The following is a 13,798-nucleotide window of genomic DNA, read 5'->3' as shown; positions in this document are numbered from 1 at the left end:
CCCCTGGACTCAGAGTCCCAGGGCGAATGTTAAAGTTTCCAAATAAGGTCCCCCATGAGCCCCCTCTAGTGAGAACCGACGAAAGCTCTTGCCAGAAGAAGGCAGCAAGGTGCTTCTGAGAGAATGCGACGGGAGAACTGGTCCCCTGAAGATTCCTCAGAGGCAGAGACATAATGTGTGGGCGGAAGGGTCAGTAGGAGCCGGAAGGATCAGGGGGAGTTGGCCAGGTGCAGGGGGTGGGGGCAAAAGCTCTCCAGAGAGAGGGCAAAACCTCAGGAGGCTCTTTTGTAGGCAGCAAGCACGGCCTGTGAGAGGAATGCAGGGACAGTCGGTGCAGCTGGAAAGGGTGGGCCAGGCAGTGCTCAGGGAAGTAGGCAGGAGGGGACGCAGGGCTGGGTGGGAGGCCTTGCAGACCTGCTGCAGCGCTTGCATTCTCTCCTGGTCCTCACGGGTGGAGGCACCTCCCTGGACTGCCCAGGCTGTCTCCCTGGACATGTGGGATGAGTGAGGCCTGTCATTCCCAGAGTTGTCGAGTGCACGGGGCCCAGGGTCTATTTTTAAAATTTGATCTATTGTTTCCATATAATGTCAGTCAAGAAGGAACTGTTTTGTAGATGTTTGGGGGGAATGTTTATCGAAGGAATAGTGGCCCCGTTGCTGTTTGAAACACATTGTCCACTTATGCACGTACACACACACACACACACACACACACACACACACGTGTGCATGCAGCCACAGTCATGGGCACAAAAGCACAGTCCGCTCTGACTGTAAACAAGAACGGCCTGGTTAACCCAGTGACCCAGAGCCCAGGCTCCGATCCATTCACTGAGCCTGTTTCCCGAGTGCCAGGCACTGAGCTAGGAGCCCTGTTTGCTACCGTGGGGTCTAGGCCACCGCCACTTCCTACCTGTGAACCTCAGCTGGACAAGTCCCTTAACCTCCCTGAGCATCCATTTCTTCATATACAGCTTGGGAACAAAATAGTTTTCTCTTAGACATACATATCTTGGCACACTACAGAGCTGATGATTAACAAATATGATCGATCAATCAGTATTGCTCATTCTCCTTCCTCTCTTCCTAGTATTAGGATTAGTTAGTTGCCTGGTAGTTTTTACCACACACACGCTCACACTGACACACATTCTCACACACGCTCACTCACACACACAGTCTCATTCACACACATACAGTCTTATTCACACACACTCTCATCTCCGCCCACCCCCCCCCCCATCTCCCCCACACACACTCACTCACACACACTTACTCACAACCTCTGAGAACCTGAGTTTGGTTTCTGCCTGAGCCTGAGGGTCAGCCCGCACCCTGCCAGCCTCCGACACCCATCCCAGGCGGGTGGGTTCCAAAGCCGCTGTCCTGCCCGGGTTCCCACTGTGGCTTCCAGTGCAGAACTTCCCCCCTGGCTGAGGCTCCCATCCCTGCTTTGCCTCCAGAGAGAGCTGATTGATGCAAAGGCCCAGGGCGCCCTCTGCTGGCAGAGGCCTCACAGGACGGCTGTCGCCCAGGTGGCACGGAGGGGCCCAGTCCTGAGGGACCCTCCTTGGTCTTTGCTGCTGCTGCCTTGTCACTTCTGCTTTGTCCTTGCCTCCTTCCCAGCCTGGCCTGTGAACTCCCACCCTTCCATCTTCTCCATCTTTCTCAGGTGCTTCCTCAAAACACCCCCCGCCCCGCCACCCCTGATTCCTGGAAGCTCAGGGGGGACACCTTCCTCCAAGAAGGAGCATCCTGAGCAGGCCCCCAGCCATCCTGAGGGTGCCCTCGGGCTGCCTCCCAGATTCTGTTTTCCTCTTTCTGAACCTCATTTCAAGGTTGCAAATGAAGTGCTAAGCATCCCCTCTTTTTGTTTTTCTCCTTCCCCTCCTCTTCTTTCTCCTCCTCCTCCAGATCATTATCAGTGTTTCTAACTCCGAGGATCTCAAAAGTCAGATTTTTGGTTGTTGTTAATCCTCACCTGAGCATATATTTTTCCCCATGGATTTTTAGAGAGAGTGAAAGGGAGGGGGAGAGACAGAGAGAAACATCAATGTGAGAGAGACACGTCGATTGGTTGCCTCCCGCAAGTGACCAGGGCCGGGGATGGACCCTGCAGCTGAGGTGCATGCCTATGATTGGAATTGAACCTGAGACGCTTCAGTCTGCGGGCCAAGGCTCTAACCACTGACACTGAGTCAAACTGGTTAGGGCTCAAAAGTCAAATTTTAATACAGAAATGCCCTTGATGCTGTCCATGTCAAGTGGCTATCAGGTTTCAGCTTGCATACTCCCAGAAGCAGGAAGCTCACCCCCTCTCTTGGCAGGCGGCTCTGGTTTTAGGCAGGTCTGTTGTCTAGAAGATTAAAGCCTTCCTCCCTGTGATGCACTGTTACTGCCCCCCCCCCGCCCCGCCTTAAGACGACCTTTATTCAGGGCTCAGTAACCTGGGGTCACCCAGAGGTCTGCCTTCTGTATCTCTTCCTCCAGGTAAGGGACAGAGGCACCTGGAGAAGTGAAGGCAGGAGGGTTACTAGCCTGGGAGTCGGGAGACCTGGGTTTGAGGATAACCCATTGGTTGCTGTTGAGCAAGTCACTGCCCTTCTCCAGGCCTCGGTTGCCCTCCCCATCTCTAAAAGGAGGAGATTGATCCCAAAGATCTCGTGGGGTCCTTCTACTTTAACAGGCAAACACCCAGTTGTTCAAGCCGTTCTTTCTCCAGCTTGCCCTCACCCGTCTTCTTCAAGCACTGCATGCTGCCCTCCGTTCCCTCCCCGCCTCCTTCACCATCGGCATCGCTTATGCAATGGGCGTTTAGGAGCCAAACTCGCGGTTTCTAGAGCCTCAGACTGTGTCCTCAGCAGTTGGCAGGGTTAGCCCATGAAGTGTTTATAACTACCCTGAGGTCCTCCTCTATAGACAAGGAAACTGAGGTTCTAAGAGGACCCCCTAGCTTGCTCAAGATGGCACAGCTGGTAAGTGGTGGCAGGGTTTGAGCCCCGCCTGCCAGATGCCAGAGCCTGTCATTATAGCATGTTCTCAGGGCTGGGATCCGGAAGCCAGTGGTAGCGCAGCAAAGGCACCTGCCCACTCCTGAGCTGCCTCTGTTCGGACCACGGCTCCCTGCCTCCCTGCCCTGCAGCCCGCAGCCTCCCCTCCCTCCATTGGCAGTCTCTCTGCTCCTCTCCACAGGGAGAACAACTTCATCAAGGACTTCCCGCAGCTGGCCGACGGGCTGCTGGTGATCCCGCTGCCGGTGGAGGAGCAGTGCCGGGGGGTCCTCTCCGAGCCCCTCCCGGACCTTCAGCTGCTCACTGGTAAGACACGTGCGGACCCCTCCCCAGCCTCCCTGCCCGCACACCTGGTCTCAGGTGTGATCAGTCCTCAGCACCTCCCAGGCAGGCCCCACCAGACCTCCGCCTTCCTGAGGGATGGGGTGTGCAAGGGACCTGCCATTTGGGGGGCTCCTACTATGTACAGAACTGGGGGCTTGCCTGAGACTCTGGACTCTGAGCCCAGCCCAGGTCCACTCTCTTAGCAAATTTCAAGTAAATACTAGAATATCTTTAGTCACCATTCTGTATGTTAGCTCTCCGGGGTTTACTTATCCTACAAAACCAGACCTTCTACCCTTAGACTAACATCTCCCCATTTTTTCCACTCCACCCCCAAACCATTTTGCTCTCTGCTTTTACAAGTTCAACTTGTTAGATTCTGCATGTAAGTGAGATCATGTAGTATTTGTCTGTCTGGCTTATTTCATGAGGTTCATTTTTAAATCATTCTAAAGTAAAATCAGTGGGGACCCCCCCCCAGCCTCTCTCACTTGAAAGCACTTCAGTTACCCAGCTTGTCTTTGACCATCGGCGCTGAGCCGTCTGTAGGGTGGGTATGATTTTCCCCGTTTTATAGAGGAGGAATCTAGACTCAGAGAGGTGAAGGGACCTGCCCAAGGGCACACAGCAAATCTTCTGGGACTGGAACCTGGTGCCATGGCTCCGGGCGTCTGTCCTTCTCTCTCAGCTCTGCAGCTCTCTCCCCGTTATGGAAAGCAACCTTTCACAGCTGCTCCCGAGGCTCCATGTTCCTGCCCCACAATGCCTTTCCCGCCTCAGCGTCTTTCCTGGTTCCTCCGCTCCCCTTTTCCTGGGGACTTCTCTGAGGTGGAAGGGCCCTGATCGGCCTTTTTGGGACAGTATTGTTTCTCAGCTACAGGCCAGGGAGAATGGCCAGGTGAGGGAGGACTGAGCCATCCTGCGGAGAGCGAAACCGTCCCCCAGGGAAGCCCTGAAACAAGGCAGGGTTAGGTCCATTCCCCTCTAGCACTCGCAGGCTCTCGGAAACCTGTACAAGTCCTCTCATCACAGACGGGGAGAACCCCCGGGGTTGAGAGCCTCCTGGGGCCTGGCACTGTGCAGGCGTTAATCCCTGTCACCTTGTAAGGGTGCTGGTGTCCCCCTTTAATGGTTAAAGAAGTCATCTAACTCGCCCAAAGTCCAGTCAGGATTTAAGTCCAGTTGGTCTTCACTCCAAAGCTGATGCTGTATCCACATGCGCATCACCTCCGTGACCTGTCCTACTTCAGGGAGGAGCCCAGTTGCAGATCCCACGAAATCATGGATGTAAAAATGTTTGTAAAACGTGTCTAAAAATTGCTGTCCCTTCCTTAATTCTTATGTTTCATAGAATTTCGTAAGATTATAGAATTTCAGAGCTCACAAACTGTAAAGGGCTTCTACTCCTGCTACTGATGAGGAAATCAGGTCTCCACTATCTCTGCTGAGTGATTATCCCTCTTGCATATCCCCAGTGACGGGGAGTTCACCACCTGTTAAAGCCACATTGCCACGGTCCATTGGGGGAAGGGACTACTATGCTCCAATGGAAAGGACCTGGCTCTGTCACTGACTGTTGTGTCTCCTTGGACAGTTTCCCTCTCTGAGCCTCAGTTTCTCCTTCTGAAAAATGGGGCATAACAGTGATTTTCTTCAGGATTACGGTGAGAATTGCAGATCATGGAGGTAAAATGCTTGGCACATGAGTGGTATGAATTTGTAGGATTATTTGTTTTGATCCGGGGGTCTTTGGAAGTGTCCTATAAAGGAAAGGTTACATTTCAAGAGTTATTTTTTTCATTACCAGGAAAAAATACCTTCCCCCATCCCAGAGCTTCATTCTACCTCTGATCCCTGGGTGGGGAGCCAGGAGAGAGTCAGGTGAGATGGACTCGGGAGTGAAGGAAGAACAGGGCTGGGTTTGTGAGTGTGAATGAGCCAGTGCATCGGTACTTATTGAGAGCCCGCTGTGCATCAGGCGCTGTTCTAGGCTCTGCAGAAGTGAGAAATGCAGACCACGGGGTCACCCTCAAGTAGCTGACCTCCCACAGGAAGACCTTTATTCCATGTTGGGATCCAGAAAGGACCTGGGGCAGGGGGAATTGAGGGGTGGCGTGATGACCTCTTATGGGGGAGGCCCAGCAATGGGGTAAGACTCGGTAACCAGAAGCAGCAGTATTATTTTTTTCTTTTGGACATCACGCCACCCAGTGGACGAGCTGTATCCACAGCCTGCATTCCTATGTCTGCCCCCTCTCCTGGGGATGGGGCCCAATTGCCAATACTAGTACACCCTCCATGCTTGGTCTGGACTAGGATGAGCATGACTAGCTGGGCAGAGGCTGCTGGGCACTGGTGTCTGGTTTTCCTGTGCAGACTGTGGCCTCTGCCCTGACTCCACACACGGCCCCAACCTGCCCCTCCCACCGCCCGCCTCTCCCCGCCCCTGCAGAGGAAGGAGAGGACAGAGAGGGCATATTTATAACAAAACAGCCTTGCTCCAGTGGGCAGATCTTTGGGGGCCATGAATATTTTACTTAAAAATGAAAGCCTCTAAGAAAAAAGTGCATTACTTTTGAAAAGGCTGAGGAGGAAAACAGGAAGTTGACAATAATGGACAACTTTAATACTGCAGTAATGTCCAGAAAGAAATCACTGGTTCCAATGAGATTCTCATTTTAATCTCGGTATCAAATATCTCTTTAAGCGCCTCCGCACCAGGGGGCAAAGGGAAAGGATGGCAAACGCGCCTGCCGCTGGCAGAGGAGACACAACAACAGCGGTAATAACTGCGGATGTGACCAGCCTTATTCATGTGTTTCTTCTCTGATTATAACAGAGTTTGAAACCCTCCGAGTAGGAGATTTAGAAAATGGAGACGAATATAAATCAGGAAGCAAGAATCTTTATACACCCACCACCAAAGTTAGCCGCTTGCTAACATTTTGTTGTGTTTTTTGTTGTTGTTGTTTATTTTTGCTCTATACTTTTCTTTCCCCAAAATGTATTCCATGGAATGTGAGTTCCAGCGGGTTCTCTGTAGAAAAGGGATTCTGTAGTTAAAGAGGTTTGCAGAATGCTATACCCTACCTGCTGGGAGCTTTTACATGCTTATTAATCTATTCAAGTTCTGAGAAACCACAGTGTTTTAAAACGAAGCATTTGACTTTGCTTAGCCAGTGTTTCTCAGTCTGTCTTGAAATGGGAAGCTTTTATTCACATGTGCATTTCGCAGGACACCTGTGACCCTCTCATGTTTCCACAGTGGGAAACAATGGTCTACATCACAGCTTCTCACCGCTGGGGCCGTCCCGTGAAAGCAGCCCTTGGTGATCCGTGGTGAACGGGCTGTACTTTAGTGACCTTGGTCCTTACGTATAGCATTTCTCGTTCCCTCACTTGAGTCTCACAATGTGCCTAAGGAGTCAGGTCAGCGTAGGTAGCAGCAGTGTCAGACGGGGAAACTGAGGCACTGAGATGTCTGGTTTCCCATGGCATGTTGCCAAAAAGGGCCCGGTGAGCCCATAAAGCCAGTCTTGTTTGTAGGGTAAAAGGGCCTCACACGTTGCCGGGCAGAGATGAAAGGCAGTTGAAATCAGAGGCCAGGATGAGATCTGGAGTTGGGGTCCAGATAAAGTTGTCAGCCCGAGTGAGAGCCCGCACCCAAGGCCCAGCGCCTGCCTCTTTAGAAGAGGTGCCGTCCCCCGGACCCCAGGGATGCCGGGCAGCAGTGTGATGCGAGGCCTCTAATGCTAGGCTCACGTGGCCCTCTTGTTCCCTCCCCAGGAGACATCAGGTATGACGAGGCCATGGGTTACCCCATGGTGCAGCAGTGGAGGGTCCGAAGCAACCTGTACCGCGTGAAGCTCAGCACCATCACCCTCTCGGCAGGTGAGGACCGCGCCCGCGCAGCCAGGGGATTTGGCGTCATTCAGCACTAGTTCCCGAGGACCTTGGGTGTGCCAGGCCCTATGCTGGCCCTGGGGAGCTGCCATCCAGGAGCTCACAGGGAGAGCAGACAGGCAGCAGACAGACCGTGACATCTACCCAGTAATGGGACAGCCGAGGCACAGGAGAGGGAGCCACCCAGAGAGGCTTCCTGGAGGAAGGAGTGTCTGAGCACAGAGTGTGTGGAAAGATGAATGGAGGGAGAGGCTAAAGGACAATGGGTCCCACTTATGAACTTGAAAGAGTTCAAGTGTAAGTTCTCAGGCACTGATTTTTCCGGTCTCTCCTCCTGGCTGATTTCTTTCCCTGCTCATCTTCTATACAACAGTAACACATACCACCCCAACACACACACACACACACACACACACACACGTACGCGCACACACGCATTGCCCACAGTTACCCACATGAACCCTGAGCCTGAGCTGAAGGTGATCATTTGTAGCTCTCCAAATGGGACATGTTCTGTCATGCCTCTGTGACTTTGCACATGCTGTTCCCTCTATCTGGATCTCCTTCCCACGGAATCCTGCAATACTCAGCGGCACCTCCCACATTCCCCATCCCCCTCAGAATAACTCGAGAAATTCCCTGTGGGCAATGACCTACATCAAGTACTTGATTCCTGTCTGAGTCCTCCTGTCTCACCCACAGATCTGAGACCGCGGCTAGGGCTGGGGTCCAACGTTTCTGTATTCTCTGTAACTGAGAATCAGCACGTGGCTGGTGCTCATGTTTGATCAGGGAATCTATATATATAAAGAACCAGGGTCCATCTCATCCAAATCGACCGAAGGCTCAACCTAACGCCCAGGCTGCGTGCACAGCAGGCTCTGGTGGGTGGGGACTTGTTGCAGCAGGGACAGGGCTTGGGGAGGCGGGGCCGGCACTCACACTCACAACTGCACACACGCACAGACACACACAGCACCCACCAGCTCACAGCCTTTTCTCCCTTTCTTTCCCTCCCTCCCAGCTCGCTCTCAGAGCCTCTCTCAGAATGAGGCCCCAGGGTGGGCAGAGGGTGGAGCTGCCCCCACTGGCCCTGCCCCCTCCCAGCTGGGAAAGAGGAAGAGGGAGGCAGGGAGGCAGGGAGGCAGGGAGGCCTGGAGGACTGCTGAGAAAAACAAAGAGAGACAGAGACTGGGAGAGACTGGGATGGAGAGATGGAAACAAAATAGCAATATTAAAATATTTCCTCTAATTAATTCCCTTTTAATGTGTATGAATTTCGTGCACCGGGCCACTAGTAAAAAATATATAAAGAACAACTGAAGAGCAAGGAATGAGAGAAGGACTTTGGGAATATGGGCCTGAGCTCAGGTTTTGTACCCTGACCCTTCCTCACACTGCCACTGGGTGACTGTCCCAACATCGCCTCATTATCCACCAGCTCGTTGCTTAGCTTTCCTTGTTCAGTGCCCTTTTCCAGTAACATTACTCGTTTAGCCTGCGACTCGGAGGACTTCACTTTCTGAGAAGCACAAATAGTAATTACTTCTGACATCAGCCAGAACTTTATAAAATTTTCTATCTTTCAGTGTCTTGCAAGGAAGGCATTTTTTATTCCATTATTTTTCAGAGAAAGAAACTGAGGGTCAGAGGGGTGAGGCCGTTTGCCCAGGATCACACAGCTAGTGAGGGGCAGCACAGGAGCAGAGCAGGGATTCCAGTGCAGCTCTGTCTGCCGGGTAAAGAGCCCCGGGCATCTGCATGATGTTATTTATTACCTACAGGCACCATCTCGTCATTAACACCGCGGTATTAATTACCCGGCTGCACGAGTTAACGGGCTGATGGAGAGAGGTTGTTCTAATCAGGCACCCGTTCCTGGAGCCCCGTTCTGTTTTCCCACCACCCACACCCTCACATGGCACTTTTGAGTAAGACTGAGATGTTCTTGTTGGAACTACAAAGGTGGACCGGTGTTAATTAATCACTAACGATGCTCCTGAGAACCCCCTTGTAAATCAAATGTTGGCAAATCGGAGCTCCTTTTTAATGTTGAAAAGGAGCTTGTTCGTTTACATTTTACTTGATTTGGCCTGGAGTTAGTGGTTCTTGGAGTAATGGTGATTGGTGTGCCTGTGGGATGATGCCGTGGGCCTGGCTAGGGTGGGGGTGGGGAAGGATGTACAGACTCAGAGACCCATGGGACAGAGCTTCTGTTGCAAGGTGGAGTGTGTTGAAGGTGCAGAGATAGGTTCCCTGATGAGGATGTGAGAAAGATTCCTTAGGGGTGGGGGGACTTCCCAGGGCCTTGAAGCACAGGTGGGACTTAGGCAGGAAGTAGGGAGGCCATCCAGGTGGGGCTGGGGGCAGTGGTGTGTGTGTGTGTGTGTGTGTGTGTGTGTGTGTGTGTGTGTGTGTGATGTGGGTGTTGGAGGGAATATGAGGGGCAAAAATGAAGGATAGTAGAAATCCTATGTAAAATTCAGGAGAAATAAGAACACTGACTCAGCCTGGCTGGCATGGTTCCATGGTTGAGCATCAACCTATGAACCAGGAGGTCACGGTTCGATTCCTGGTCAGGGCACATGCCCGGGTTGTGGGCTCGATTCCCCAGTGTGGGGCATGCAGGAGGCAGCCGATCAATGATTCTCTCTCATCATTGATATTTCTCTCTCTCCCTCTCCCTTCCTCTCTGAAATCAATAAAAAAAAATCTTAAAAATCTCTAGCTGGTTTAGCTCAGTGGATAGAGCGTCGGCCTGCAGACCCAAAGGTCCCGGGGTCGATTCTGGTCAAGGGCACATACCTCGGTTGCGGGCTCCTCCCCGGCCATGCAGAAGGCAACCTATTGATGTGTTTCTCTCACATGGATGTTTCTGTCTTTCCCTCTCTCTCCTGCTCTCCCTAAAAATCAATGGAGAAATATCCTCAGATGAAGATTAACCAAAAAAAAAAAAAAAAGAACACTGACTAAGCTGGAGGTAAAGCCTGATGCAGGTGGCTCATGGGCCATGACCTTGGAGGCCTAAATCTCATATGAGGTCATTGGCTTTATCCAGGAGCCAGAACCCAGGAAGGTCTGGAGGCTCCTGGAAGCATAGCTTGGTGACCTGGCTGTTGGGGGAAGTAGAGGGAAGAAGGACAGCGGCTGTTGAGTGACTGCCGTGTAGGCCCCATGCTGGGACCTGCGGACTTCGGACTCTGGCTTAGGACTAAGGACAGCAGAGCCACCAAGAGCTCCATGGCAAGAGAACATATGGCTGTTCAGGGAAGCCAAGGCTGAGGCAGAAAGAGAGGTGGCGTGACAGGGGACTGAGCCAGGGACCAGGAAAGGGGATGCAAAGTATCTGCTGAGCTCCAGCCAGGCGGCCCCAGGCCTCCAGCCATGGACAGTCAAGCCCTGGACTATGGGGGGCAGCGGAAAGTGCATGCACTTTGGAGTGACAGCAGAAGTGGTTGGAATCCTAGCTACTGTGGCCAGAGGGCCCAGGCAAGTTAATGTACAGTCTCTGAACTTGGACTTGCTCATCGACACAACGGGTGGTTGTGGTGGGTTGCAGAATGGACGCTGAGGTTAAGTTAGACGGGGGGGTGGGGGGCGGGGGGGGCGGTGGTGAAATGTTTGGCCGCGTGCCCGATAGACCTTAGCTACTCGGTAGACACCAGCTTTGACTTCCTGGTTGAGACTTTCAGGCCCCTGTGATCGAGGTCACCACGCTGTAGCCCAGGGTCTGGTGTGTCCCCCAGAGAGAGCAGCCTTTGCTACGTCAGTGAGGGATGCTGCTCCTGTCTGGACTGGTGCAGCCATCAGGCCGACGCTGGAAAGAGCTCCCTGCCCCTTAGAACTTGCCAGCCACCAGCCTCCAGGCTCTGACCCCCTTCCCATGCTCCTCCTTTGTCCAGGCTTCACCAACGTGCTCAAGATCCTGAGCAAGGAGAGCAGCCGGGAGGAGCTGTTGACCTTCATCCAGCACTACGGCTCCCACTACCTTGCGGAGGCCCTCTATGGCTCCGAGCTCACCTGCGTCATCCACTTCCCCAGCAAGAAGGTCCAGCAGCAGCTGTGGCTCCAGTACCAGAAAGGTAAGCCTGGAGGGCTTAGTGGAGGTGGCGGCCAGCTGGGGAAATACCTGAGCTCCCGGGAGCGAAATCCTGGCTCTGCCGCATAGAAGCTGTGTGGCCTTAGGCAAGCCCCTGCCCCTCTCTGGGCTTCAGTTTCACCCTGGACAGAATGAGGGGCCGTGTGACGATTGCTCAGATGCTTCCAGACAGCATTTTCTGAGCCCCAAGGAGGTGTTCTGGATTCCAGAACCCTGGTCTAGGCAGGCCCCTGTTTCCCACTCTCTCTCCTTCAAACAACTGTCTGGGGAGGGCCAAGAGGAGGGGACATCTTCTCTCCAGGCTTCTTGGAAGAACCCAGAAGAGCCCCAGCTCCTCTGGGAGGGATGGTCGCATGGCGGAGGGGCAGTTTCAGATCCTTCCCAAGGAGGGGCTTTTATCCGCAGGGACGTCACCAGATCCTTTTACCCTTGGACTCCCAGCTATTATCACAATTGGAATTTCCCAAACCAGATGGAGACCCATCTCCGCCACTCACCTTGCAAAAGTCATTCCCTTCCCACCTCAGTTTTCCCTTCCTGTGAGATGGGTGCATAGGTAGCTATTCTTGTCTACCTCCCACATTAAGGGGAAGTGGTGTATGTAATAGCATTTTGAGAAAGATAGAAATATCGCAGGCATGCATTATGTACTTTATTAGGTCCAGGTATTCTTACCCCCATTTCTCAGTTGAGAAAAGGAGTCACAGATATGCCAAATCAAGTGCCCGTAGACAAACAGCTGATGAGGAACAGGGCTAGGATTGTTTCCTCTTATCATTGTTATTATTATTATCATTGAATTAAAAAGAAAAGCTCTGGGAGGACGGAAAGGGTGGGGAGTGATGTTAAAGATGTGCTTGCACCTTCTTCTATACACTCAACCAGAACTCAAAACCACAGAATGCGGAGCCAGAGGGGACCTTGCCGGTCTCGCTGGGTGCCGCCCTCCAGGGTCCTGGTTGGGAAATCTAAGGCCCAGACAGAGGAGGAAGCTCGCTCAGAATCTCAGGGCTCTACCCCACCCAGCCCAGCCGAGGCAGAGTGGGGTGCACACTCCCTGTCCGCCTCCTATGCTGCTCTCCTCCCCAACTAGATGAAGCCTGGTCCACCTGCATTCGGCACCCCCAAACCCTTCCCTCTGTCCTGGAGGGTTTGCACCCCACGCGGCGTGTGGTCTCACCCCTCTGCCTCCCATGTGCAGCTGCATGGGGCTCGGGTTGGTTTATAGGCGCAGGGGACGTAATTGAGTTGTCTGGGAATAGCTGTTTTATGGCTGTGACAATGACGGTCTTTAAGGAAGTGCATTAAATCAATTGAAGTCTCGTCTCGGGCCACCCTATAAATAATGTGACACATCATTAAGCAGGGCAATAAGCTTCAAGAGTTTGAGGTAATACAATTAGGTTGTGTTTATAAAAGCCTTCGCTCACTATGGCCGCTGGACTCATTTGCCTTGTCCTGCATTTGGGGCCGAGGGCACCACGCTCATGCCAACTCCCACCCGATCTGCACACATGGCCGCATCCAGAAAAATCTCGCTTCTTTGTATGGAAGATCCGTGTATCTGTTGCAAGATGGGGAGGAGGCGGAGAGAATGCCGTGGAGAAGCTCAGGCCCCTTCACGTTTGCCACAAGCTTGCCGGGTGGACGTGGCGTGGAGCTGTTTCTCCTGGCCTCTTGTGCAAAAGCACTTGTCTTTCTCCATCGTCCATGTCACTCCCAGGAAGAGCAGGGGGCTGCACTGAGGCCAACGGAACCACTGAGTGTGTTTCCTCCTTTCTCTGTCCCCACCTGCTGTGGCCACTTAGACTGCACATTGGATACTATGCTTTGATTTTAATCTAAACGCTATCGTTCATTTTATTTTTAATTTGGGAGTGATGCTGGGGAGAAGGAGGATGAGCAGGGAGTGGGGAGTTTTCCCCTGAAGAACCGAGAAACCTCTGGACTCAGATGGAGTCGGTGACCCGTCTCTCCCCAGCCCCCAAGTATGCGTCACGGACACGTGCTGAGCCAGGGCCCCCGGGAGCCAGCTGGGAGGAATCTGGGTGTGGAAGCTCATCACGCTGGGGCAGAGCTTGTGGGAAGAGGCCGGGCGGAGGAGCAGGGCTGACGTGGGACAGACAGGATTTCCCATCCCAGTGGCTCTTCTGAAACCCCTGCCAGCTGTCCAGGATGGAAGTAACTTCTCAGGGTCCATTTCCTCCTGTGGTAAAGAAGGGATAGTGATTCCCTCGCATGACTTTGGGGAGAATGGAGTGAGGTAATGTAGGTAAGAAGCCTGGCATAGTGGGTACATGAGCAGCAGTGGCTTAAAACAAAACTTGTGGGCATCCGCTGAGGATTCTGGTCCCGGCCACAGCTCTCACTCCTCCCTGTGCAGCCTCTACATCACGTGAAAGGACACTCCGCAAATTTCCCTTCAATCAGAGAGGGCGGGCTTCCAGGATGCTCCCTGACA

At 52.9% G+C, this 13,798-nt stretch overlaps 1 protein-coding gene across 1 annotated transcript in view; it reads left to right on the top strand.

Moving 5' to 3' along the window:
• Positions 1–13,798, top strand: part of LOC102436882 (astrotactin-2) — a 483,991-nt gene that overhangs the window by 258,093 nt on the left and 212,100 nt on the right. The window contains exons 10-12 of the mRNA XM_023755930.1: positions 3,193–3,317; positions 7,122–7,226; positions 11,141–11,320. Coding sequence (XP_023611698.1) covers positions 3,193–3,317; positions 7,122–7,226; positions 11,141–11,320 — 410 coding nt within the window. The remainder of the gene's footprint in view (positions 1–3,192; positions 3,318–7,121; positions 7,227–11,140; positions 11,321–13,798) is intronic.

The sequence above is a fragment of the Myotis lucifugus genome, unplaced genomic scaffold (assembly GCF_000147115.1).
Source record: "Myotis lucifugus unplaced genomic scaffold, Myoluc2.0 scaffold_87, whole genome shotgun sequence".
NCBI lineage: Eukaryota > Metazoa > Chordata > Mammalia > Chiroptera > Vespertilionidae > Myotis > Myotis lucifugus.
Note: the sequence above shows the minus strand (reverse complement) of the source record. Positions and strands in the feature narration are given on the sequence as shown.